Raw genomic sequence first — 23,049 nt, 5'->3', positions numbered from 1 at the left:
TTTAAGTGGGAGGAGTCTCTGCTTAGCGTACGTTAGACTTAGAGATAAGCAAGAAAATGCCTCAATGCTTGGCCTGCCAAGGCTCTTCCTTTACTCTCATCGACGGCCTTTACTTCTGCAATGATTGCGGAACGCAATGCGAGGTCAGAAGAGAACGAAGAGCACTCCTGACGCGACGAAATCGTTTCGCTGTAGGATATTCAACAGGAAGAAGAGCACGAATACCACCAGGACGAGGGAACAATGCACCGATCGCAAATTCAGCGCATATCGATGTCGCAGTCGCAAAAAGAGCAGCTGGCGCAAACGGTCACGTCCGAAAAGAAGAGAGCGAAGATGATAGAACGCAATGCGCGACGCATTGCAAGAAGAAAGAGAGAATACCTGGTAGTCGCCGAGCGCTGGAAAAAAATCAAAAATCAGTGGGAACAGCCGAAAGAAAGGAGTTCGTTCAGAAATCAAATTTTCTGAGGGGTTAATTTTTTTGCTGTAGAAGCGGTAGAGCGACTCGAGTATAGGGAATACACGTGTGCCGAAGTATATCAGGCGTTGCTGAAGGCTCAAGTGAAGGCTTTGCTCAAAATGGGATTTAGTGCAGATTTGAAGGTTCAGTGAGGCCTCCCTCTTTTTTTTATATTTACAGTCTAGGACGTGGTTGATATTTTTGTTTGCAGGGTGTCGTGGGTCAGTTGTGGTTTTCTCTCCTTCGCCATTGCAAAGACGCCTTCATGACCGATTCCGATGAAGAGAGCTTGGCAGCGAAAGAGAAATTCAGAGAAAAGCGCCAACAGGCGAGCAAAGAAGAAGAAGAAGAAGAAGAAGAAGACAATGAAGACGAAGAAGAAATGAAAAATTCAACCGATTTCACGTCAAAAAGCTGTCTGCGCTACTTTTTGCAAGACGACGTGCTTCGTCATTGTCAGTCGGGTGATCAGGCAAAGCTGAACGTCCTGACCGGCCTCTGCTACGTGGGTCTCATCTGCGTCGGCGAAGCCGTCCTCGAAAAAGATCTCATAAGATGGATTCAGCAGGGTCGCTTTCCCTACTTGAACTTCACAGCTCATCTACCAAAAGACTTCAATCCCAAACCTCTCGCAGCGTTGGCTAATCCAGTAAGAAGCACAAAAAAATACATAGGCCGCGTTATATACGCTCTTGCTCCTCTAGCCAATTCCATCTGTAAAGACTCTCTTCTCTATGGCCAGAGCGCTTGTGAGTGCAATAGGCCTACCAAAGAAGCATATACCAATGATTGACTCGAAATCCATGTGTCAGAGATTTGCTAGAGATCTCGTGCTACCAGGTAAGGAGATGTCTGAGATGCAATAGAGTAGAGTATACCGTAGGTGACTTTCACACTTAGTCTTTTGTACAGTGGGTTGCTTAGTCAAGGCTTTTTCCCTGAGCCCTTGTCTATTTTTCCCCAGGTGTTGTGCTTCGAGTCCTCTTCGGTTTGCTTCGGATTCATTTACCCGATTGCCGTCGGAATCTATTCGAGGAGCGAAGCGTCGGCGCGCTGACGTTGCCCTACGTGGCGATTCTCTGCGTGGCGACGAAGCTGTGCTTTCGATTGGACGACGAATTCGAATATCGAGCGGAGGGCGGCGCCCTGACGGCGACCTCCAGTTGGCTCGGATGGCTTCGTCGTCTCGCGCGTCGTTGGGTCGAACGACATCGAATCAAAAGAGTCGCAGAGTAGGGTGTCAAAAAAAGACCCGACAAAAATTATCTCTTTTTTCTTAGTCTCTTTAAATTGGGAGACGATTTGAAACTCTATAGCGACAGTTGGGATTTGAGCATTTCGGAGAAGGGCAAAGATCGAAATCCCTTTTCGGAAATTCACGGTTTTTAAATTGATAACCGAAACCAACGTGTCGATGTTTTTCTAGATACGAAAGCCGCTCAGGCCGACGAAGTGGCCGTCGAAGTCAACGTCAATGCAACGTCCGAACCTTTTACTGTCGCCGTCGAGACGGAAGATCCGGTCGACTTGGGCGCTGCGTCTACTAGGTACGTTCTGTGTTCTGCAGCTTCTGCTCGAAAGAGTTGGAAATCGGAGGCCCATTCTGTACGTCTATTGATTGCCATTGGCTCTCTTTACTTGGGCTGCTCGCCTGAAGACTTGCATCGTTCTGTGAGCCTCCAGGAGACGGAATTATCTCGGCATCTGAGTCAATGATCTCTGATTTACGAATTAAATTATTTTATGTTTATGTTTATGCAGATCTCGAATATAATTAAATAGCGATCATGGATTGATTTTGACCGCGACTGAACTTAAACGAATTGAATTATTGATCATGCAGTTTTCGTCACGAAATTTTTTTCCGTACAAAAGAAAAGTCTTAACGCGTGCGCCACGGATAGAATTTCCACAGCTCGAAAATCCCGCTGAGAACGATCAGCAGTAGCGCAAACGTAATAAGAAAGAGTTTTTCCTGTCGAGCGAACATGTGCTCGAGTTTCTTTGCCGTCTCTCTAGTCTCTCGTTGCAAAGCGTTGACCTGGCAAATACCTCTTTATATATAAAGGCATTCTCTCAAAAGCACGTGCGACAATACTTTATCGTGGAGACCACTAATCGAATTGGAATTGGAAGTGGAAGTGGAATTGTTCTTCGACGAAAGAATACTCGGTCCCGGAATTGCCTCGCCGTCGCTGGAGACGAATCGGCAGGAAAGTCTTAGAAGGAGAGAGAGTGAGAGTGAGTTTTAATTAATGCGTTGATTTCTGTTCTCTCTTTCTTACTTGTGCTCTTCGATAGCGCTCTTTCGACGACTTCTCCAAAACGCGGGCAATTCGCTCGCTTTGATGTCGTCCATGACCGCCGTGCACATGACGAGAAATTTGTCTTTGGAGATGGCACAGCCTCGAAAGAGAAAACGACTGTATATAGAACTTTTTCTTCTTATAAAGGGGAATTGCCACCTGGATTGAGTCCTATGGAAATTCCAGTATTTTCGTCGGGATCGATTAGACCAACGCAAGTTTTGACGTAATAGTGATCGGGAGTGGTCGTTTTAATCTGTCGTCACATTATAGAAAATCCGGCACGAAAATTCTACGACAAAACGTGCCTTGAATGCTACTCGCGTCGAACTCGCGTTCGTCAGCGTCAGCGTCAGACGAGTCACTTCTTTCGAATTTCCGCAGAATTCCAACGTACCCGACGGACTGCAAGTAAGAAACAATACCTCAAAATAAATATTCGTTTTGATAAATAATTTTTATTAATTAAAGTATGCACTTGTACTGACTGACTCTTACTTTAGCTGAAGGAGCTGCGATTTGCCGCCCTTTGGGCCTAACGGTGGCGTCGACTGTCGAAGAAATCGGCTCACGTGTCTTTTTCTCATCGCGCTATCGTTCTCCGGCTTCACGACGCCGTCGACGTCCCATTCTGCGTCGCGTTGGTTGTCGTCGTCGTTGACGGGAGAGGGAAGGTCGTTGTCCTGAGTTGGCGGAAGAGTCAATGCCGATTCACCGGAATCGTCATATTGATCATCTTCAAAGCGAACCTTATACACAAAAAAAGGTACATTACAAATAATAATGTAGAAAAACGGGGGGGGGGGGGGGGGGGGGGGGGGGCCTCGTGCCTTTCTTGACGACGGCCCCAGGTCGTCGTTAAAGTCATTTTCGTCGCCCACTGAAAGAAGCCTAATAAACAAATATGCAGACACTTGTCTGAGAAGGCGAGAGAGCATTTACTCTGCTTCCTCATCCTCTTCGGGGACAAATTTATACTCATAGGTGTCCTATAAAAATTATTTAATAAACTACTGTACTCTATCTTATGTTCTTGACGTAGTACCGTTCCTCCGTATCTGACTAGCAACTGATCCTTGTCTACGTACTCAAGAAGATCTGACTTCTTGACGAACCTGAATACCGTTTCCACTCACACGTTATATAAAATTAAAATTTCTCCCCCTACTTGACTCTCTGTCGAGCGCCTTCGCTTAGCCACGACCTCACAATTTTCCACACAGCTGAACGCACGCTTGACTAGCAGGACAAATAGAATTAATTATATAAAAGTACCTTGCAATATAAATGGCATGTTGTAGACCAAGAGATACTGAAGCATACTGGGATAGTAAAACTTGAAGCAATCGATAAAAAATTTTAGAAAATCCATGTCCTTTTTAGAGAAAGAAAATCAATACTTTAGTTAGATTAACACTACGTAATTTATGTACCACTTGACTTAGGCCGACATCTGTCATGTCGAATATAACGGTCATTTTTTGGCTAGGCAATAAAATATTGACCTGAAGAAATCGCGTGTATTTTTAAAAATTGATTATGAATTTAATTTTTCTACTTGTTTTTCCAGGCAGTATACTACGAAGCGTTTAAGCGCTGCCAAGCGTGCTGGATCTTTTTTGTGCTGTCGAATTGACAAAATCACTGCGAAAAAGAACCCGGAACGAGGTGTGGGTGAGGAGGAAAAGGGGCGGGTCTCCTCCTTACGAATAGCGTTGCCTTTCTTGTCGTTCCCGTGAACGTATCCGACTCCCGACTCGAAATAATGCCTCTCGATGTTATCCTCGCTCAGATCTGGCGACGAACGCGATAACGTAAGCGGCACTTTCGACGAAAACGAGCTCACCTTGAACGCCGAACGTTTTTCGCCACTTCAGGCACTTTACCTGGGGACGAGAAAGAGCTCGCTAGCAGCTCTCACGTTCGAATGTGCTTACGAGCATGTCGAGCGCCTTGTCGACGTCGCCGTTCTGTTGCGCGAGGAAGCGATCGAGCACGGAATCGCCTTCGTCGATCTTCTTCACGTCGCGCTGATCGAAATCGACGTCGGCACCCCATTCCGCGCGAAAGCGATTTCGAAGTACTTCGGTCGCCTTCAAAAAGGCACGATGACGAATCGAGAAGAGGTGAATTTGTAGTTCTGTTTACCATTTTCCGTGTGAGTCCGACCTGGACGCATGCGTTGGAGCAGAGCCCCCGTCGTCATAAAGGTGCACGGGTATTACAGCATAGTACCCAGTGACCGTAAAATGCACCCAAGTACCAGTGACTCCTTTCATATATTTAGAATCGCTAGCCAAAATAGACGTAGGCAAAAATAATAGCGAGCACTAGAATGACACATGGTAGGATTATTTGCCATCGTTTTTGCCAGAATCCCTTCTTTTCCTCTAGCACCACTTTCTCTTTTCTCTTTCGCTTTCGTCCTTCGATTTTTCTTTTGAACTCCTCTACCTCTTTTTGGTTTTTTAGTCGCGTTTCCTCGTACTGCTTTCGCTCCAGCTCGGCTCTCTCCTTTTTTTTGGAGTGAAAAATTTGATGAACATAATTGGTAAAAATATGAAAAGAGAACCTTTTCCTTTTTCAATTTCTCTTCTTCGCACTCTAGACTGCACGGAACGGAGACACGACCCGTTTTCACTTCACGACAAGGAAAATCCTGTACGCGGTACAGAAATTGACATTCCTCCCACACATGATCTAAACTTCCTACTTTTTTTATTCTTCGACAGGAACATCGAACAGCAGTCTTTTTCTCGCACTCTCGCGCGTCCGGACACGGTCCTTCGTGGCAAGTCATCCAACAACGGTGTCCGCAGTCGAGCTGCAAGTAAGAGAGTCGTCACTAGATTTATTCACGAAGTGTACACCTACCGAGAGCGGGCACTGATTTCCACAGCACTTCATTTCCATTCTCTTGGACTCGCTTGCACTCGTCCACTCACTAAAAACAGCACAATTATAACCTACCCCTCGTTTTTTGTGCAATTGTTCTCTTACTAGCATTTGACTCGGAGTGTGGTCACCTGGCAATGACACTGAAATTTTATGATTGCCTTGCAGGGTTCACAGACTCCTTCGCACACAGTAAACGTCACACTCGCTACCCCCCACTTGGTGGATTAGGCTCTATACCTGGATGACAGGCACTCCAGCATTCGTGTCGACATCCCGCAGGTCGCGGTCTGCTGCACGGTCTCTCGCACACCTCGCAGGGATTTTCCTCCTAGGTGAGATTGAATTTTACGAAAAAGACGTTTTTCTGTTTTCTGTTTTCTTTTACCGGATGGCATGGCAATTCGCATTTGTGGTTTGTGCAGGCCAAGGGACGGTCACAGGGCCAGCCGCAGGAAAACGGCCGCGCTTTGCTACAGGGAAACGATTGCGTCTGAAAAACACGCACAATATTCTACTGATGATCTTTTGCGCAAGATGGGACACTCCTTACTTGATGGCCACCAAAACATCGACTAGGAGAAGGCAAGAAAACGTATGTAGCCCATTTTCAAAGTCTCTACTGTAAACGGGCTCTTATTACACTTACAGTGTAAGGGGAATTTGACACGGTTCGCACGGCAGTTCAACTAGACTAGGCTGAGTTGGCGCCGTGTACGACTTCCACGGCGCAAGACCGACCGGCCTGTTAGTCTGTTGACCGAGAAACAGAGAGTCAGAGAGGTTGGCACGTGTGATATAAGATAAGATACCTGGATAGATTTTCGTACGGCTGTGTGGCATTTGAATGGGCAAGCGTGCTCACAGCCGACGAGCGGCTTTGAGCAAATTTGCGTGCACGGGGGACAGTTTCCGAAATGACACACATGTGCCTGCCTCTGAGAGTGATGACAGTCGGGAGGAATTCTAAAAGAGAGTGCGCATAGATCTTTCTTTCTTCTTCTTGATTTTCAGATCCTACTTGCACGGTTCTTTACATCGAGGCGGTCGCGTTCGTTTCTCTCGACCGCACGGGACCGTGACGACGGTCGCGCCGCAGTTGCACGCAATGTCGACGGTCTCGATGCAAGGATAGCACTGGCCTGGGAAAAACGAATGCAGGGTGACCGCGGCGACGTTTCGCACGCGCGCGCGCGCGCGCTTACCGCTGTGGCAACGGGACGAGCACTTGTGATTTCTGCAGTTCAATAGGCGCTGGCAAAGTTGCTCGCACGGGGAACAATTTCCATCGCAACACTTGTTCGAAGCGCGGTAAGAGTCTTATGCGTGCGAGAGCTCGCGTGTTGTGCTCACTTTTCTTTTGCACGGATGCCGACCGCAGTCTCTCTTTCGATCGCACTTCGTTTCGCAATAATATTCCTGATGGCACTGGACCGTCTTTTCTTTTCGTCCGCAGCAGCACGCCTTCTTCACCATCTGTCGGCACTGCAAAAAGATTATCGTCAAAATTCACTCGAGACGACATAAGGTCAGTCGTACGAGACCACAGTCCCCAGTGTGGCATAGCTGCATACATCGATGAACGCCGCACGACAAAAGCTACGAAAAAAATCAGTACATTGTGAAAAAATTTGAGCCAGGCTTTCGTATATTAGTCTGCTTTACTGCCTACCTTTCCACAGGTATCTCCGCAAGACGGAACGTCTTCAGTACAAGGTAACACAGATTCTGAAGAAACAAAACACAACGTCATAATCCCGCTAGGAATGTCTCAGGTTCACTCACTCGTCTTCCCACAGGGACAGCGCCTATTTCCCGATCGCGGACAGGAGCCACACGAACCGGCGTGGCATACCTGAATAAATTAACCGTCGCTAAAATTTCCCACAAAGTTCAAATGGGCTATGACCTCTTCGCACTTGTGATGACCACACGGATAGACTTTACCGCAAACCTAGGAGAAACGAGCGCGTCATTCCTGAGCCCCTGGACGACTTTGGCACTCGTCACTTTTCCACATTGCCAATCAGGCGACGCACACGGCCGAATCTCGCTCTCATTGCCGCACCGGCACGAGCGTTGACTCGTCTTCGAACAGGGCGGACAATCGCCGCCGTGACAGGGCTTTTGACAGACGTGCCGATCGCATTGCAATTTCTTCTCGCACCTCTTGCCACAGGACCAATAAGGAGCGCTGCAACGTCTCACGGCGGAGTCAGAGCGACCGCAACAGCAGGAAACGCGAACGGTCAGCGGACAGGGCGGACACGGACCTGCTCCCCAGTAGGAGGGATTTTTAGAGGTTAATCGATTAATTGCCTATTTCGACTGTACCCGGGTGGCAGAGAATGCTGCACGAGTGACCGCATTCCGGCTGGAGAAGCCGGCCGCACGTTTGACCGCAAGAATGAGGAACGAGCCAAGGATCGAATTTGGGATCAATCTAAGTGTCTCGTGCGGTTCGTAATCTTCGCGAACGCATGCATTTATTAACTACCTCTTTGCCGCAGAAGCACAGATATTGGGTTGGGCATTGAGACGCGACGTATTCCTTACGACACTTTGGACTATGGGTGAGGTGAGATTTTTATGTGATTTCGTCTGTTTTTTCTCTTACCAGAACCAATGTTCCGTTTTTTCCTCGGTCGCAGTTCCGTGCAGTTGCCGGAGAGCGACGCCGTCGCGCGCCCACTTTTGTATGCATTGCAAGTGGAAAACGGTGAAACAGCCGCAACAATTCCACACCTGATTGATTCGTTTAATCAAGGAGTTGTTTTCGATTAGCCACGCGAGCGCTCGTTCGAACCGGATTGTCTCGTTTGACGGACGAGATGCAGATGAGGCAAACGATGGCGCCACTTCGGCACAAGTCATTGAGAAGGCTCTTTGTTCGAGCCAAATCGCCTAATACAAATGCAAAGCATTCATATTCACTTTCGTCCAATTAACAAGGTCAGATTGCATACAGAGTGAAAAACTTCAATACGGTGTTCTATTGACAGGTCCATACCATTTAGTGTCACATAGAACGTCCACTAAAGAGGTTTCACTGTACATCAGAACCTCTTTAGTGCACATTCTATGTACTGTAGTAGACACTAAATTATGACTATTTGGGGTTTTTTACCTTCTGTAGCCGTCGTGTATCCTTTTAGCGTGACGCTGGAGATTTCATCGTCGTTCAAATCGTCTCCTTCCGAGCTGGAATCGAAGTCTTGCTCTTCTGCGAGCTGCTTAGCCTTCGCTGATATCGCCGCAGCTCGTGCGAGTCTCTCATCTGAAGCCCGGTCCTTCGCAGAGGTCTCTTTCTCGTTTATCGACAGTCCGCCTCGTCCGCGACCTCGTCCACCGACCGAATATAGCCGTTTTGATGCCATATCCGGGCGACAGGACGTCCGGGACTCGTTCGTATAACGATGGACGTTTTGCTCGACGGCGAGCAGAACGAGCACGAAAACGCGTCTCTCGCTGTCGAAGAAGATCACGCCAAAGTGTCGTTCGTCGAAATCAATCGCCTACGATCGTCGCGCGCTCTGTGCGACGTCGTAATCGTCGTCGGACGCGACGGCGACGACAAAAAGGAAGAAATCTACGCCCATCGCGTCATTCTCGCCGCGCGCAGTCCCTACTTCGAAGCGATGTTCACGAGCGGCATGATCGAGAGTCGTCTAGCGCGCGTAGAAATCAAAGAAATCGTCGACGGGCCGTCGTTGCGCCGAATCGTCGATTTCATCTACACGGGCCACTTGGACGTCGACGCGGAAAACGCGCAGGCGTTGCTGAGCGCCGCCGCGCTGCTGCACGTGACCGCGGCGGAACGCACGTGCGAGACGTTTCTCGCCAGTCATTTGGACGCGTCGAATTGTCTCGACGTGCGAACCTTTGCCGGCTCGCTCGCGTGCGATCGACTCGTTCGCGAGTGCGATCGATACTTTTGGGAGAATTTCGACGCCGTCGTGGCGGAGTACGGTTTCGTCGCCTACGACGACGACGTCGACGTCGTTGCGACGATGATCGGGTGCGACGACTTGAATGCGAGTTCGGAAATCGACGTTTTTCGTGCCGTCATGCGTTGGGTGCGACACGACGCGGAGCGACGTAAGACGGGCCTGGCGACGTTGCTTGCACGCGTTCGTCTGCCGCAGCTGCCCGTCGACTATCTGATACGAGTCGTCGAAATTGAGCCGTTGATTCGCGCGAATTTGGAGTGTCGCGATCTGATCGACGAAGCAAAGAATTATCATCTGAGTGCCAGTTGTCGTTTTGCAGAAGAGATGACGGCAGAAGAGAAGAAAGAGCGTCTGCGTCCGCGCCGATCCACAGTCGGTAACATTTACGCTGTCGGTGGACGCGGTAAGAAAAGCGAGCCCTACAACAGCGTCGAAGTGTATGATTTCTTTCGTAATCAATGGGCTGAGGTTGTCTCGCTCAGTTATCGTCGGCGTCACGTTGGCGTCATCTCCATGGACGGCAAGGTGTACGCTGTCGGCGGTCACGATGGTAACGATCATTTGAACTCCGTCGAGTGCTTTGACCAGAAAGCCGGAAGTTGGACGGAAATTGAGCCGATGCTGACCAAACGTCGCGGCGTCGCCGTGGCAACTCTGGGTGGTCCGCTCTACGCTGTCGGTAATGCGAGGGAGCCTTGTTTTGATTTCCTCTTTAGGCCCCCTCACTCACTTAGTGGCAGGCCCTTGTTTGTCATAGTTGATTTAGTGCGTAGATGCATTCGCTTAGCTTCCCGCTCTACCAGAGATACACTAATGCGACCTAATTTCTAAAGGGGCTCCCTTCTTTCCTCATAAGGTGGTCTAAACGACGCCGAATGCTTTAGCGTTGTCGAGCGATATAATCCGTACGCGCGCGAATGGACGGCCGTGGCGTCGATGCAAAGTCCGCGCGGCGGCGTCGGCTTGACTGAACTCGGCGGTAGTCTCTACGCAGTCGGTGGCAACAGCGGTAACGCGAGCCTCGACAGCGTGGAGCGCTACGACCCCCACATAGACACGTGGATGGAGACGAAGAAGATGTTAGTCAAGCGGGCCGGTGTGGGCGTTACTGCAGCAGGAGGTCTGTGAAACCCGTGGGGCCGGGGGTTGGGAAAACACACGCGACAAGTCAGTCCTAATTTTTCAATTCTTTTAGGTCGGATTTTTGCCGTGGGCGGTTTTGACGATTCGTCGCCACTTGCTTCCGGCGAGGCATTCGATCCTCGCGAAGGCGTGTGGAGCGCTCTTCCGAATTTGGCTAGCGCGCGCGGCGGCGTAGGGGCCGTGAACTTCGGTGGCTGTTGGATCGCCGCCGTCGGCGGTCACGACGGCGACACTTATCTCGGATCGGTCGAAATATTCGACGTTTATAAAAATGCTTGGGAACCAGCCGCCGACATGCTGAATTGTCGAGCTGGAGCGGGCGTGGCCTGTTCCTAATTGTTATTTAGAACTATTTAGAACTAACAGAAGACCATGGAAGTTGGCTTTCGCCGCCGAGATGCACAGAGCAGCCGAAAGTTTTTCTTGACACTTCTCGCGCATTTATTTGCACGAGCAGATTTTACCTGTATAGCAACATTGCGTATTATGGGAGAAAGTTCTCTAATTAATCGTCAGAGTGGGTGGAGCGCGCCCTTGGGCGCGAAAATTAGAATCTGCAGACTCCCGGGGTGCTCGATGAAAGAAAGCCTGGAACCTATCCGTTCGAATAATTCATTATTCATGGTGAAGCGCCTGCATTCGAAGCGGTCTCTCTCTATCTTATAGGTACGGAATGTCAAACACGTCGTTGGGCAGACGATTATCAGCGATGGGCGGGAAGTTTGTCTGAGATTCAATTAGCCGCGGACTCACGAACACTAAATCTCGCCTTTCGAGCGCCCCCACAACAGTCTACTATTACGGCACGCTCTGTTTGTATTAGGAGTGACGCGTTGTCAACAGCTCCCCGTGTGCGCGGCTCGCAGATAAAACATCGCGCAGCAGTTCTCCTCGCAGAGTGGCCAGGTGTTGATAGGCTTCACTCGACGTCCAGCCAATCACAGTCAACCGATTAGAAAACCGATCAGGTAAGCGCCCACGTTGGAAGATCACGTGCGCACCGATCACGCATCGAGCCACTCTGACTTGCCGCTCTCACCTCTCTCGCGCGTCAACCTTCCGCCTAAGCAGCCGCGACGTCGCCGCGTCGTCATTCCTCGCCCGCGCGTCTCGCGGCAGCATGAAATGGATTCCGGCTCGCGAAAGACGTCCTTCGTCGCCGCATTTCGCCTTCGTCCGGCATCGACGACCGCAACGAACCGATTGACGACCGAAAAATCGACCTCGTCGTCGCCACCGCGCGCACACGTCGTTCGTTCCACATCGTCCTTATCCCTCCTACGAACCGCGACGGGCGGCGGGGGCGACAGCCCACGACTTCGTTCGATTCGTTCGACGTCGGCGCCGCTGGCGAACACCGATACGAGATCGTCGACGTCTTCGTCGTCATCGTCGTCGCCGCGAACCGGTGCTAACGATGCCTCCAATCAATATCGCTTTTCTTCCGGTGAGAGCGAACACGTCACGCGTTCTCCTATCGTGAGACAGTCCTCTGTCGTCGAAGGCGTTCGCTATAGCGTCGTCTCCGGTCGCCGACGCGTCGATATCGACGACGACGATGACGTCGACGAGAGGAGAATCGCTTCGCCGTCGCTCCTACAACGACGTCGTTTCAGCGACACCGATTTTCTTCTCGCAACGACGCGATTTCGAAGCAACGGCGCCGGAGACACGTACGAAACCGATTCCGGTATCATGTCACCCGTACCCGAAGTACCGCCGGCGGCGCCGCCGCCTCCACCGCCGCCTCCACCGCCGCCTCCACCGCCTCCACCGCCTCCACCGCCACTGCCACTCGTCGACGTGTCCAGTCAAAAAGACACGGCTTCGCCGGCTGACTCGATCTCAGTCACAAAGGCGTCATCATCGAACCAAATCCTGTTACGAAGTGAGGAAAACTCGTCGGCGCCCGCCCCCTCGATCGAGTCGTCCGAACCAGAGCTTCTGTCGCCGTCTGGAGGCGGACCGCGACTCAAGTCCGTATTGAGTCCGCTCGTCGAAGAGGAAACGACGACGCCCAAGTCGCGACGCATGCAGGTAAAGAGTTTCAGCGAGGAAATGCTGGGACGTTATCGCGCGATGGAAGTGGCGACGTTGCGACGAAGCAGCGACGACGTATCGTCGTCGTCGTCGTCGCCGCCGCCGCCGCCGCCGTCGCGCAAATCTCTTCGACTTCATCTCTCGGACGACGACGACGACGACGACGACGACGACGACGCATCGTTTCTCGTCGGCGGCGACGGCGACGGCGACGAGACGCCGGATTCGCCGTCGTTTCAATCGGTCGCCAGTCGACGCGACGACGCGCCCGACATTCATCTCTATAACGATCCGCGAGGACGATTTCACGTCGTCGTCGACGCGAGCAAATTTTCGTCGAGTCTTCCGCCCGGCGTCGTTTCCGGTCTCAAGGCGACCGTCGCTTCGGACGTCGACGCCGCTCGCATGGAGAACGTCGTCACGGAGACGGACGGCGCCGATTCGTCGTCGACTAAAGTCACGTTGCATCGACGGAAATCGCTTCACCGGGCCATGGAGAATCCCGTATGGCCGCGTCGCGCCGGCGGCGGAGCCGGCAAGAAGACGCTGTCGTTGCTCGCCGCTCTGCGCGCGACGGCGAGACGCAATCGCGCCGAACGACTATCTTCGGATCACGGGGTGACGGCAGCGTCGTCGACGGAAAAGTTGACCACGCCCACGCACGCTGGAAGTCCGCAATTGTCGACGCACAAACTCAAGCAGATGCGTCGAACTCGCTCCGTGGAAGTGTTGCCCATGATGGCGTCGTCGCCGATTGTGAACGCTCGACCGATGCCTTTGCCGTTGCGTACGGGAAGTCTTCGACGCGACAATTTGCGTCCCGTGAGCGATGCTCTGCTCGTCGAAAAATTGGAAAACATCAGCGAGAATTCTCATTCTCATCCGGCACCGGCGCTGACGGCGCACGCTCAAGTCTTTCTCACCGACAACAGTCCTCGATCACGGATGCGACACAATACGCTGACAATCACTCTACCCGGCGGTCGCCAACTTGAATTGAAGCCGCCTGTGAAAGCAAAGGAGGACATGACTGGAGAGGTAAGCACCAGGGGTATTCTCTCTAATGTTCTCCCCGCGACCTTCCCCAGTGAGTAAAAAGTAGATTATCTTCCGACTTTATGTCCCCCCCCCCCCCCCCGTCGCTCTCTTCTTACGCGTATGCACGTATGCGTTATTTTTGGCTGCGGTTTATTGTACGAGAAAATCGCTCTATGATCTAAGGTCGGTTCCCTGTTCGCTCTTTTGTGTGGTTTCTCCCCGACGCGCCCTTCCATTTATAGTCGCCTTGCTGCTGCTGCTGTGTAGATGTCATGTCGTACGCGGTCACTGGGTTAGGTTCCAATTGAATTTGGGAGTGTAGCGGGAGCGCGCGCGTGCGATACGCGGGCGAATGAATGAGGGGCGGAGCGCCGCGGGCGTGTCGTCTCTTCGCCCCGTACGTACATACGCTTCCGGTATCCCGGCTACGGAGTGTCGATTCCAGGTCGTTTTCGCTTCGACCCGAATCTCCGCTCTACTAGCCTATGATTCTATTGGAAAGACGAAAAGGCCGAGCTAACGACGCGCGTCGCCGTCGAATGTCGTCCGTCGACGCCGGATCGATGCCTCAACCGCCTTCGCGTCCATTTCTACCTAATGAAATGGATCGTCTTGGGTTTCCCGTTAGTGTCGTCGCTTTCGCACGCCCGTAGTCTCCCCCCCCTCTGCGAAAAAAGGGCCCCGAAGGCTTTATTAGGGGCCGAGCCCTTGTCGCTCACTTTTGCTTTGGTCTATTTACAGGATATGCGCCAGCACGTCTTGATCACTCTACTTCAAACCGAAGTCTCTTACGTCGAGTCGTTACGAACACTCATCAGGGTAAGGAATGGGAAGACGCGAAGACGCGCGCGCACAACCGGCGCTCTTCCGCGCTCGGGGCCCATCCATTAGACGAATGGGGGGAGGCGACAGCGCGGGGCGATGTTTCGACTGGGGCCATCGCGCGCACATATCCATCCAATTTCCCATTTCGTTATCCGTGGTCGCATTCGTCGTGTTGTTTTAGTCGGCGAGGGCGGTAACTATGCGGAGTATGTACGCGTGAAGCGAACCATTTTTCGCGAGAAGGGCCCCCCTCTTTTTTCCCTTCATCTCCATTTTTTCTTTCTAGGTCTACTTGGAACCGCTTCGCGACACGACGACGCCGAATCTGATCGACGACGATCTCCTCGAGGAAATCTTCTTTCAGATTCCCGACTTGAAACAATGCCACGAGACGTTTCTCAACCAGTTGTCCGAGCGCATGATGAAGGAACCGGGAAATCAGAAGATCGGGGACGTTTTCTTGAATTCGGTGCGTGCGCATAGAAAAAAGAAATTTTTCATTTTATGAATTATCGTTTTTTTTTAGTTTACAAAGTGCATGTTGTCGCAGTCGTACAGCGCCTTCATTGGACACTATCTCCAAGCGAAAGACGCCCTGAAAACGGCGCAAACTCAAAAGCCGGCTTTTTCCAAATTCCTCGAGGTTCGAGAAGACGTCGGGGGTTTTATCTCCGGCCGAATATTCGCTTTAGCAATGCGGTCGACGTCACGACGAGAAATTGGCGCTGAACGATCTTCTCATCAAACCCGTTCAAAGGATCCCGCGCTACGTTCTATTGTTGAAGGTAAATGGGCCCTCGCGAGGAAACAATTCCGGGTGGTCCCGACTATTGTCCACCTCTCCTTTAGGACATGCTAAAGCACACGCCAGCTGATCATTCCGATCACGAACCGCTCAAGCTTGCCATAGCCGAGCTAACGACTCTTGTGGGCAAAATCGACCGCGCCGAGCGCGAGGCCGCCGAAGCGGAAAAGCTCAAGGAACTCGAAGCGTTATTCGACCGCAACGTCGAGGTTTGATTGACTCCTTTGATATCCGTTCTCTTTGCGAGTTCCTTTTTTTTTTCCCGAACAGATCTCCGCTCCCAATCGCTATCTCGTCTGTCAGGAATCCGTTATGGAAATTGTGAGGGTGCTAGTTCGTTTGCGGGCTCCTCCTAAATCCGCTCCTTTCTCGCTATCTCTAATCAGGGCGCGGATAATCAGATGAGAGAGCGGCTACTGATTCTGCTGTCGGACGTCGTCGTGTGCGCGTCCAAAACGCGCGTCAAGTCGGTGAAGCGACGCTCGTCGGCTTTCGCGTGAGGCTCCCATTCTCTTGTTTGTTTTTTTTTCTGACAGCAATATCTCGTCTGTTTTGTCTCGTGGCCAGATTTCTCAACAGTTCGAATCAAGGAGACCATTCCCGGAATCTCAAGCTGCATTTCATGGCTCGAATAACAGATATTGTCCAAATGACGTCACTCGGTATAAGGACGATCCCCCCCCCCATTACTATTCTAATTTCTGTGTGCGCAGAGAGCTCCGTTCCCAAGCCTTGGTCGACGCTTATCTTGCCTCCTGCGCTGGGTGGCAAGAAGGCGCCGTCTGGCTCTCACGACAAGGTGTCTCTCTACGAGAAACTTCAACGCGACAAAATATGTCTGGAGAACATTAGAAAATTAGCCGATTCCCTCTACGTGAATCACGGGGTAAGAGAGAACGGGAGAGCGCTACTAACTCTCGTTAGCGAGAGAATAATTAGATTTCGTAGTGAATTATCTATGCTATTAGTGACGTTTCTAATTCGTTTTTGTAAAGAATCTGGAATCGTCGTTGAAGAGTCTCGAGGCGGAAGTGGATCGGCAGGTGGAAGTGCAGAGAGAAAGTGATCGACAGATGTCATTGGTCAAGTGCAGGATCGGTCTCATCGTCGATACCAGAAGGCAAAGAAAACAGAAATTTCAAATCTTTACGTAATTGATCTCTCAATCCTCTCTCTCTGATAATATAGTGAAGGCACGAGAACGTTCACTTTCCAATTCACTTCGGCAGATCGAAAGAAGCAGTGGGCTGACGAGTTTGAGAAGGCAAAGAACATCAGTAAGGGATATACCATATATTATTTCCGACGACGACTATTCTCTCTCTCTCTCTCTCTCTCTCTCTAGTGCTTGCTGCGATAGATACGAGTACCTCCTCTTGGGACGCACCGCCGCACAGATTACGCACCCTCGCACCGGCTGATGATGGACTAGTGAACACAGCGGCGCTCGCACCGGCGTTCTACAAGGCAATTCCTCTCATGAAAACTCGCGGCGGCATGAAAGTATAATGATATGGATCCGTTTGTATGCGACTCGAATACGTATACGCTAGATATCATGTGCCTGTTCGACTATCGGATCCAATCACTTGTGGATCAGTGCAACGGACGGCTCGCTTGGCCAAGTCTGGGTCGTCAACGTCAATCCATCCGAGACGGCTCCCAGCGGGTCGCCCAGCGGCTCGACGCACGCTGTGCCGCAGTCGTGCGTCGCCGTCTGCGCGTGTAAAATCACGTGCATTGTCGCCGTTCCCGCCGCCGCCGCCGCTGGCGACGATGACGGCGACGTTGACGACAGTAGCGGCGCCGGTTCTCGCGGATCGCGTTCGCCGCGCGACTCCAACACGCCGTCGCGACGCAAGTCGTCGACGGTCCAGCGCTCGCGCAGCACGATAACGGGCGAGAACGAGTGGGCAAAGAAAAAGATGGCGGACGAGTCTTCGTTGCCGAAACGGAGTCACAGTTTCGCCGTGCGCCGATCCGAGTCAGATGATCCAGAGCCTTCTTTCCATCGACATCGTTCCGAAACGGCGCCGACTCTCTATCCCGTTGTCGTCTTCAAGTTGAACACGGCTGGTTCCGTGGCGAGTTTATGTAGCACGGGCAGTTCGGCTGATTTGACGACGCAATTGGCACAATTTCCTGGGCCTGAATCTGAAGCGTGTATCAATGATCCGGATTCAGAGACTCCCGCTCCACCGGCGGCGGCGGCGGCGGCGGTGGCGGCGGCAGCGGCGGTGGCGGCAGCAGCGGCAGCGACAGTGGCAGCCACCCCGCCCGTCATGAGGGAGTCGCTGCGTAGTCCGACGCCTCCCATGGTTTGTGTCAGCGAACCGTTGGACAAGCGGAAATCGTCGTCGCCGGATGACGATCAGAAGGACGGCGGCGGCGGCGGTGAGGAAGGTCCGTTCGCAGACGAACCGACGATGTGGCTTGGAACGGCAGACGGATCGTACGTGAACTGCGTTTTCGCCCCCCGCCGGCTTTTTTGACGCGTTTCTTTTTGTGCGAAGGGCTTTGGTGTACAGAGCCGGCGATTCGCTTCGACACGGCAAGCCAGCCAAGTTTGAGTTTGGGGAGTCAATCGAATCGATGGCGTACGTTGCAAATGGGCTCTATTTTGCCCCGTCATCACCCTCTTTCTCTCTCTCTAGGTACATGGACTCCAACGTCTTCATTGCATTGAAAAGTGGCCGCCTCTACACCGTTCCCCGTCCCACAGGTATTTCCAACACATTGGGGAGCGCTAGACGACTAAAGTGACGCTGTTTTTCTTTAGGAGTTCCTCATTGGAAAGATTCCCTTCCAGAGGAAGTGATCGTTCCGGGGAGGAAGTCGTCCGTCAGTTGCCTGTGCGTTGTGGAAGATCATCTGTGGTGCAGCAGCGGAAACTCGGTTCATCTCATCGACTCGAAGGGATCTGTTGTGGTAAAGGAGCGCACGCGCGCCCGCCCTTTGACGCGTAATGAAGACGATTTTTTTGCTTTCTAAAGAAATCGTTTACCGTTCACGAGGACGATTCAAAGCACGTCGTTGACATGGTGAGCGTCGGTTTTGCCGTCTACGTCGCTCTGATGAACAGTTCGGAAGTTTGGCTGTTTCACGCGAGAACACATCAGCAATTGGCAAAAGCCGATATCCGATTGGACGTGAAAAATATGCTCTCTGGTAAGAATCTCTCAGGCTCGAGACTCTGCGAGAAACGCCTGCGGGTTTTTCCTTAGGATGTAACGAAATTGTGCGCCAGCATAAAATGGCCAAGCTTCGCGTCACATGTCTTCAGCTGTCCAGACGTCTTCTCTGGATTGGCAGCAGCGCTGGTGTCGTTCTCACGATGCCGCTTCCGAACGTCGGGGCCGACGGTAAGTGGGGCGGCGTCAACGGCGGCAATTCAATGCCGAAACTATCGACTTCGTTTCACGGGCACACGGGACTCGTTCGCTTTGTCACGACAATTCGACTTCATCAAGAAGTCGTCGAAGTGAACGGGAGAGGTAAGCGCGAGCGCGAGCTGGGATCTCAGTCTTCGCCGCGGCACCACCATCGCTCGTTTTCCGATACGTCGACAATCGATGAAGAGGAGGAGTATTCGACGCCTGTCGCAGAGCCGGCGGCAGCGGCGGTGGCCTGCGCGGAGATTGTCGTCAGTGGAGGCGACGGTTTTGAAGACTTTCGGACGAGCGGTGACGCGGAAGTAGACGGTAGAGACGACAGCACAAGTCACATTTTGACCTGGCATACGTAATGAATGTACATACGCATCATAACGCATGTGTTACTTGAGAGGTGCGTTTGCTCAGCGCCTTACATTGCAAATTATTTAGAAATTTAATTTGTCTATTATCATTATTATTAATATTCAACCGAAAATCTATATTGTAAGTGTAGGGCTTGAATTTCTTTCTGCATGATCGTCAGTCTGAAATTTTAAGTTTTATGTTTAGTCGGAATTGCTGACCACAGCTGCTGACCACGATTAGCGTGCTTTCCGAGGGTAGGTGAAGGTAAATCCCGGACATGGCTCGATCGAAAGCTAATAACCTTGCGATTCAGTGCATCCTCAAACTGTTTGCAATCTGAGCGCAGTAGGTCGATCTTCCGGGAAGTTGCCAGGAGAGAGGGGGAGGGAGGGAGGGAATGATATCACAATGTCAAAAGAAACAATCTAGGTTTTGTACATGTAGAATTTTCTGGTGTACTAGAGACTCGTAGATTATCGTCACACTTGGAAAAGAAATTGCACAGAGAAAAAAAGAGTACTACAGTACTTCTGTCTCGTCACGTGAACACCCGTAAAGATTATCAGGACGTGCGATTGCGGCCATTCGGCGTTGTTTTATCGATCCCACTTCGTTCATACGTCGATCGCCCGGCTCTTCGTTTTGATGAGCCACGAGTTTCGTGCATTCGTTCGCCGATCGTCGTTGCAGCGATTTTACGGGGCCATCTACTTCGAAGCGCGTTCGCATTTGCTAGTCAGGTATGGACTTTGCCTCTCGCTGCATCGAGGAACGACGCTGAGGGGCTCGATCACGGATTCTAGAATCCGTGCCTCGATCTCGCGCCGCGCTTCCGCCTAAAAAAGAGAGTTAGTTACTGCAAAATAATCGTTTTACGTACCTTTTTGTTGCGTCCGTATTAGCGCTATCCAGGCTACACCGCGAGGAGGTTCGGACGCGTCGTAGCCCAGCAAAGCGATGACTCCCTTCCAAAAAGTTTCGGGCGAGTTGCGGGTCCTCGGCCACTCCATTCAGTACCCGCCTGGATGAGGATCGGCCCCTAATACCGAAACCCCGGCGCGCTGGTACCAAAGCCTTCGGTATGTCTTCCTGAGAAGAACCGGGCCTTGTGGAGTGGAGAGAGGCTGACCACTGCTTGTAGGAGTCGACAATGAAGACAGTGCAATGGAGGAATCGAAGGCTCCTGGGCTGGATCATCGTCGGTCTAATCGCGTCGTTCGGGTGAGAAAAGTGCCGGCAACCAGACCATAGTTGAACACCCCCTCCAAGTCGTGCCCGCTCGAGCCTAGCGCGGGCCGTACTTGTTGACGACAATAAGACCTTGGACGATCCGTCTGCCCAGTGCGTAGACCGAGGCCGAAGCCCCCCATCGCCCTGCCTACAGGCTCCGGCACGGAATTTAACCGTGGGCCACGCTGAGTTCCAACTATCCTCACTTGCCTTCTGTCAAATCTCCCGAGCCAGTCCTCTCAAGGATGAGACGCGGCGAACCGCGTCGCACCCACCCTCAGCCGCAACTGAAGGAAAATCGGTGTGCACTTCGCTTATGAACAGCGTAACCCCGCCCAGCGCGCTCATTGGTCCGTTGCGATCACGTGAGGCTCGCCTAGCGCTCTGGTTGGTCGGTAACATAGAGGCGCGAAACGAAAACCGGTTTGAATACCGGTTTTGGTTATTGATTGCATAACGATTTCGTTGGTGGTGCAAGATTTCACGCCTCGCAAACGAAGAAGATAACGTGAACGACGATGTAAACTTTTAGTAAAGGTAAGTCTTATTCGTTCGTTCGTTTGTCGCCGCTCTTTTTCGCGGCAAATTCGCGTCCCCTAGCGCGCTTTCGCTTTTTTCAAGATCGGCGAAATAGCAGCAGAAAAAGCGCCGTATGCCCGCCGCAACTGTTCGTTCAGCTATTTCGCCGCCGCTGATGTTCTCACCAAGCTCCGCTAGCCGCCTTTAGGTCAGAAAACGCAATCGCGCTCGTCGATTTATCTTATCGAGCTCGTTCCTCAGCCAAATCGCGTCAAACGAACGTTAAGCACCTACAGCTGTCTTCTATCTCTATCAATCGACTTAGGAAAACGCGAATCGAATCGCGAACTAAGCCAATAGAAGAGTTTTAGACCGATAACGTTTCCGATGACGTCATCGAGAGCGAAGAGACCCTCGAGGACAAAGTAGAAAGGCTTATCGAACGAAGCGATCAACGATCAAGGTATTTTTAATTAAGAATCAATATTTTTAATTTAATTATAGAAGGTATTTTTAGAATAGAAAGCATGGCCGAAGAAAATTGAGAAAAATCCGGGTTGGACAGAGAAGAAAAGACAATTGAATTCATATGGTATAACACTAACGAAATAATGTTCAGCGTTCGTACAATCGACAGCGACTATTCCCACGGGACCCAATCGCCTCCACGCAGCTTCGGATTCGACTTGGGATCGAGCGCTCTATTTCGCGACGGCACCACCGTTTCTTTATACGCGTCCAAGCGCTTCACCAAACGCTCCACGACGTCCGGCTCCTTCAGAGACAAATCATTTTGTCCGGGATTTACCTTCACTTACCCTACGAACATTCGCTCAAGTCGAATGCCGTTAAATCTCCGTTTTCGTCGCATGTGCGGCAGATTGCGGAGGAGAAAAAGAATCAAACGCCGCCGCCTTTGGCGAAAAAAGCCCCGATAGCCGACGAAACGACGACGGCGCTCAATTGCGATCATCTCGGTCTCGATCCATTGACGATAGCTGTTGCAAGTGCAGGGGGCCTCCTGTACGATATGTTTTAGAGTTTCTTGGCTGATAAAGATTGAGAAAGCTCAAAAGGGAGAAGGGAGCGCCTTAGCCAAATATCTTATTATTTTATTACGGGGATTCAACTGATGCTGTATTGGCTCCGTGAAGCGCTGCAACGCGAAGATCCAATGACACGTCACTTTTTTCCCTCCGCCAGCGTCGCTTCATTTCTTCAATGTGCCGCAACAGCAAGACAAACGGCGACGTCGACACGACCCCACGAAAACGAAACTGCCGCCGCCGCCTTTGGCTGTCACAGTCACCGCGCCAGCGGAACCAAGACTCTACGTCGTGGACGACGAGACATCCCGCCGCTCCGTCGTCTGTAGCAACAACGACGGCGACAATGACGCAAAAGCCACTCATCATCAAACGACAATTTCAGGATCTGGGTAAAAGATGATTGAGTGTCTAGTCAACAAAAACGTTGAAGCTAGTAAGTAGTGTGGTACAGAATTCTCTGTGGATTTTAGACGAAATTCATCCAATGCTCTAAGGGAACGAAAGGAAGTGATGCGCGCTGTGTCGCTTCACAAACTTCACGTCATCAACAGGAGAACACAAAAGATTCCTCGCTTTATTTTCTGTTCAGGTTCTGTGCGTTTGATCGTAACTGTTTTTTTTTGTTTTCTAGGCACACTCACCTCCGGGCCCTCGAGGTGACTAAATAAAACTGGCCGCAACTCTTGAGCCAGAGAGGTTAAAAGTGGCTTGAACGCAGGGGAGCCCAACCCCTACTCCAGTGGTACGAGTGATAAACTGCCACCCCACTTGGGCAAGACGCGGTGGGTTACAATAGCGGTCCCCCTGGAATCAGGCCGGCAGCACTCACATCCGAGGGCTGCCGGTCCCAGGCGTCCGAGCCGGGAGACTAAACAGGCTCTAACTCCGACGGGGGAGTAGTGAGGTTGACCCCCCACCCAATTGAAGCCTGCACGGACCCTCGCGGTCTGTGCAGGTGGACAGCAAAAGAAGAGAAACCCATGCGCAAATTTTTTAAGTTTCCGGTTTACTTCCGGGTTTTATTTAATAAAGAAAAATGTGCCTAT

At 51.5% G+C, this 23,049-nt stretch overlaps 5 protein-coding genes and 3 long non-coding RNA genes across 12 annotated transcripts; 6 read left to right on the top strand and 2 right to left on the bottom strand.

The window, feature by feature from the left end:
* Positions 1–33: 33 nt before the first annotated feature.
* LOC136198753 (uncharacterized) lies at positions 34–3,000 on the top strand. Of its 2 annotated transcripts, XR_010672856.1 has the most exons (10): positions 34–143; positions 196–445; positions 494–606; positions 675–1,112; positions 1,168–1,303; positions 1,428–1,695; positions 1,744–1,844; positions 1,890–2,418; positions 2,483–2,704; positions 2,765–3,000. XR_010672856.1 is itself a non-coding variant. In XM_065988791.1 (8 exons), exons 1-8 carry the CDS (start codon positions 57–59, stop codon positions 2,177–2,179), a joined length of 1,683 nt encoding a protein of 560 aa, XP_065844863.1. In that variant the 5' UTR covers positions 34–56; the 3' UTR covers positions 2,180–2,445. The 2 variants fall into 2 exon arrangements, 1 of the variants encoding a protein (XP_065844863.1); XM_065988791.1 differs by lacking the exons at positions 2,483–2,704; positions 2,765–3,000 and having other exon boundaries at positions 1,890–2,445.
* LOC136198765 (motile sperm domain-containing protein 2-like) lies at positions 2,273–5,006 on the bottom strand. Its single transcript, XM_065988803.1, has 17 exons — positions 4,918–5,006; positions 4,707–4,862; positions 4,616–4,655; positions 4,477–4,563; positions 4,328–4,413; positions 4,203–4,274; positions 4,045–4,144; positions 3,938–3,992; positions 3,815–3,884; positions 3,712–3,758; positions 3,600–3,660; positions 3,268–3,518; positions 3,078–3,174; positions 2,929–3,025; positions 2,749–2,869; positions 2,562–2,682; positions 2,273–2,504 (listed from the first exon to the last, which is right to left on the bottom strand). Exons 1-17 carry the CDS (start codon positions 4,918–4,920, stop codon positions 2,346–2,348), a joined length of 1,623 nt encoding a protein of 540 aa, XP_065844875.1. The 5' UTR covers positions 4,921–5,006; the 3' UTR covers positions 2,273–2,345.
* LOC136198774 (uncharacterized) lies at positions 4,599–6,968 on the top strand. Its single transcript, XR_010672857.1, has 6 exons — positions 4,599–4,895; positions 5,242–5,320; positions 5,378–5,430; positions 5,502–5,599; positions 5,833–6,259; positions 6,316–6,968. It is a non-coding gene; the product is annotated as an uncharacterized lncRNA (long non-coding RNA).
* On the bottom strand, positions 5,038–10,366 carry LOC136198736 (NF-X1-type zinc finger protein NFXL1-like). The gene is made up of 23 exons (XM_065988762.1): positions 8,792–10,366; positions 8,471–8,568; positions 8,282–8,409; positions 8,162–8,231; positions 7,999–8,107; positions 7,675–7,937; positions 7,574–7,618; positions 7,450–7,519; positions 7,337–7,392; positions 7,204–7,263; positions 7,018–7,149; positions 6,870–6,960; positions 6,686–6,806; positions 6,477–6,630; positions 6,314–6,417; positions 6,218–6,239; positions 6,053–6,157; positions 5,905–5,995; positions 5,770–5,845; positions 5,644–5,713; positions 5,483–5,593; positions 5,342–5,428; positions 5,038–5,283 (listed from the first exon to the last, which is right to left on the bottom strand). The coding sequence occupies exons 1-23, from the start codon at positions 9,039–9,041 to the stop codon at positions 5,062–5,064; spliced, it is 2,535 nt and encodes an 844-aa protein (XP_065844834.1). The 5' UTR covers positions 9,042–10,366; the 3' UTR covers positions 5,038–5,061.
* Positions 6,985–8,627, top strand: LOC136198781 (uncharacterized). 2 transcript variants are annotated; one of them, XR_010672858.1, is made up of 6 exons: positions 6,985–7,278; positions 7,347–7,380; positions 7,429–8,123; positions 8,175–8,242; positions 8,316–8,383; positions 8,449–8,627. It is a non-coding gene; the product is annotated as an uncharacterized lncRNA (long non-coding RNA). The 2 variants fall into 2 exon arrangements; XR_010672862.1 differs by having other exon boundaries at positions 7,266–7,380; positions 7,440–8,123.
* Positions 8,907–11,262, top strand: LOC136198744 (kelch-like protein 8). The gene is made up of 3 exons (XM_065988775.1): positions 8,907–10,293; positions 10,471–10,734; positions 10,810–11,262. Exons 1-3 carry the CDS (start codon positions 9,081–9,083, stop codon positions 11,091–11,093), a joined length of 1,761 nt encoding a protein of 586 aa, XP_065844847.1. The 5' UTR covers positions 8,907–9,080; the 3' UTR covers positions 11,094–11,262.
* Positions 11,263–11,762: 500 nt separating this feature from the next.
* Positions 11,763–19,347, top strand: LOC136198725 (rho guanine nucleotide exchange factor 17-like). 2 transcript variants are annotated; one of them, XM_065988741.1, is made up of 20 exons: positions 11,763–12,204; positions 12,262–13,835; positions 14,577–14,654; positions 14,947–15,129; positions 15,187–15,303; positions 15,353–15,445; positions 15,510–15,674; positions 15,736–15,786; positions 15,852–15,961; positions 16,033–16,127; positions 16,179–16,351; positions 16,461–16,585; positions 16,654–16,742; positions 16,811–16,968; positions 17,019–17,917; positions 17,979–18,062; positions 18,120–18,187; positions 18,245–18,393; positions 18,459–18,633; positions 18,690–19,347. In XM_065988741.1, exons 1-20 carry the CDS (start codon positions 11,883–11,885, stop codon positions 19,208–19,210), a joined length of 5,229 nt encoding a protein of 1,742 aa, XP_065844813.1. In that variant the 5' UTR covers positions 11,763–11,882; the 3' UTR covers positions 19,211–19,347. The 2 variants fall into 2 exon arrangements, with proteins under 2 accessions (XP_065844813.1, XP_065844822.1); XM_065988750.1 differs by having other exon boundaries at positions 11,765–13,835.
* A 1,712-nt stretch (positions 19,348–21,059) lies between these two features.
* On the top strand, positions 21,060–23,044 carry LOC136199599 (uncharacterized). 2 transcript variants are annotated; one of them, XR_010673101.1, is made up of 4 exons: positions 21,060–21,162; positions 21,216–21,417; positions 21,472–21,546; positions 21,592–23,044. It is a non-coding gene; the product is annotated as an uncharacterized lncRNA (long non-coding RNA). The 2 variants fall into 2 exon arrangements; XR_010673100.1 differs by having other exon boundaries at positions 21,472–23,044.
* Positions 23,045–23,049: the final 5 nt, after the last annotated feature.

The sequence above is a fragment of the Oscarella lobularis genome, chromosome 1 (assembly GCF_947507565.1).
Source record: "Oscarella lobularis chromosome 1, ooOscLobu1.1, whole genome shotgun sequence".
In the NCBI taxonomy this organism is placed as follows: domain Eukaryota; kingdom Metazoa; phylum Porifera; class Homoscleromorpha; order Homosclerophorida; family Oscarellidae; genus Oscarella; species Oscarella lobularis.
This window is presented reverse-complemented; position numbering and strand designations above follow the sequence as displayed.

What these genes read in the sequence shown, in the direction of transcription:
- LOC136198753 (XM_065988791.1), top strand. Translation starts at nt 57, where the DNA reads ATGCCTCAATGCTTGGCCTGCCAAGGCTCTTCCTTTACTCTCATCGAC. An exon ending in ATTGCGGAACGCAATGCGAG is followed by an intron (nt 144 to 195) that starts GTCAGAAGAGAA and finishes GTTTCGCTGTAG; the next exon opens with GATATTCAACAGGAAGAAGA. An exon ending in CGAATCAAAAGAGTCGCAGA is followed by an intron (nt 1,696 to 1,743) that starts GTAGGGTGTCAA and finishes CTTTTTTCTTAG; the next exon opens with TCTCTTTAAATTGGGAGACG.
- LOC136198765 (XM_065988803.1), bottom strand. An exon ending in CATGCCATTTATATTGCAAG is followed by an intron (nt 3,993 to 4,044) that starts GTACTTTTATAT and finishes GCGTGCGTTCAG; the next exon opens with CTGTGTGGAAAATTGTGAGG. An exon ending in TCGCAGCTCCTTCAGCTAAA is followed by an intron (nt 3,175 to 3,267) that starts GTAAGAGTCAGT and finishes TCTTACTTGCAG; the next exon opens with TCCGTCGGGTACGTTGGAAT.
- LOC136198736 (XM_065988762.1), bottom strand. Translation starts at nt 9,041, where the DNA reads ATGGCATCAAAACGGCTATATTCGGTCGGTGGACGAGGTCGCGGACGA. An exon ending in ATACACGACGGCTACAGAAG is followed by an intron (nt 8,569 to 8,791) that starts GTAAAAAACCCC and finishes CATTTGTATTAG; the next exon opens with GCGATTTGGCTCGAACAAAG. An exon ending in ACACTCCGAGTCAAATGCTA is followed by an intron (nt 5,714 to 5,769) that starts GTAAGAGAACAA and finishes TGCTGTTTTTAG; the next exon opens with TGAGTGGACGAGTGCAAGCG.
- LOC136198744 (XM_065988775.1), top strand. Translation starts at nt 9,081, where the DNA reads ATGGACGTTTTGCTCGACGGCGAGCAGAACGAGCACGAAAACGCGTCT. An exon ending in TGGTCCGCTCTACGCTGTCG is followed by an intron (nt 10,294 to 10,470) that starts GTAATGCGAGGG and finishes TTTCCTCATAAG; the next exon opens with GTGGTCTAAACGACGCCGAA. An exon ending in GGGCGTTACTGCAGCAGGAG is followed by an intron (nt 10,735 to 10,809) that starts GTCTGTGAAACC and finishes CAATTCTTTTAG; the next exon opens with GTCGGATTTTTGCCGTGGGC.
- LOC136198725 (XM_065988750.1), top strand. Translation starts at nt 11,883, where the DNA reads ATGGATTCCGGCTCGCGAAAGACGTCCTTCGTCGCCGCATTTCGCCTT. An exon ending in TATTCGACCGCAACGTCGAG is followed by an intron (nt 15,675 to 15,735) that starts GTTTGATTGACT and finishes TTTCCCGAACAG; the next exon opens with ATCTCCGCTCCCAATCGCTA. An exon ending in CCCTCTACGTGAATCACGGG is followed by an intron (nt 16,352 to 16,460) that starts GTAAGAGAGAAC and finishes GTTTTTGTAAAG; the next exon opens with AATCTGGAATCGTCGTTGAA.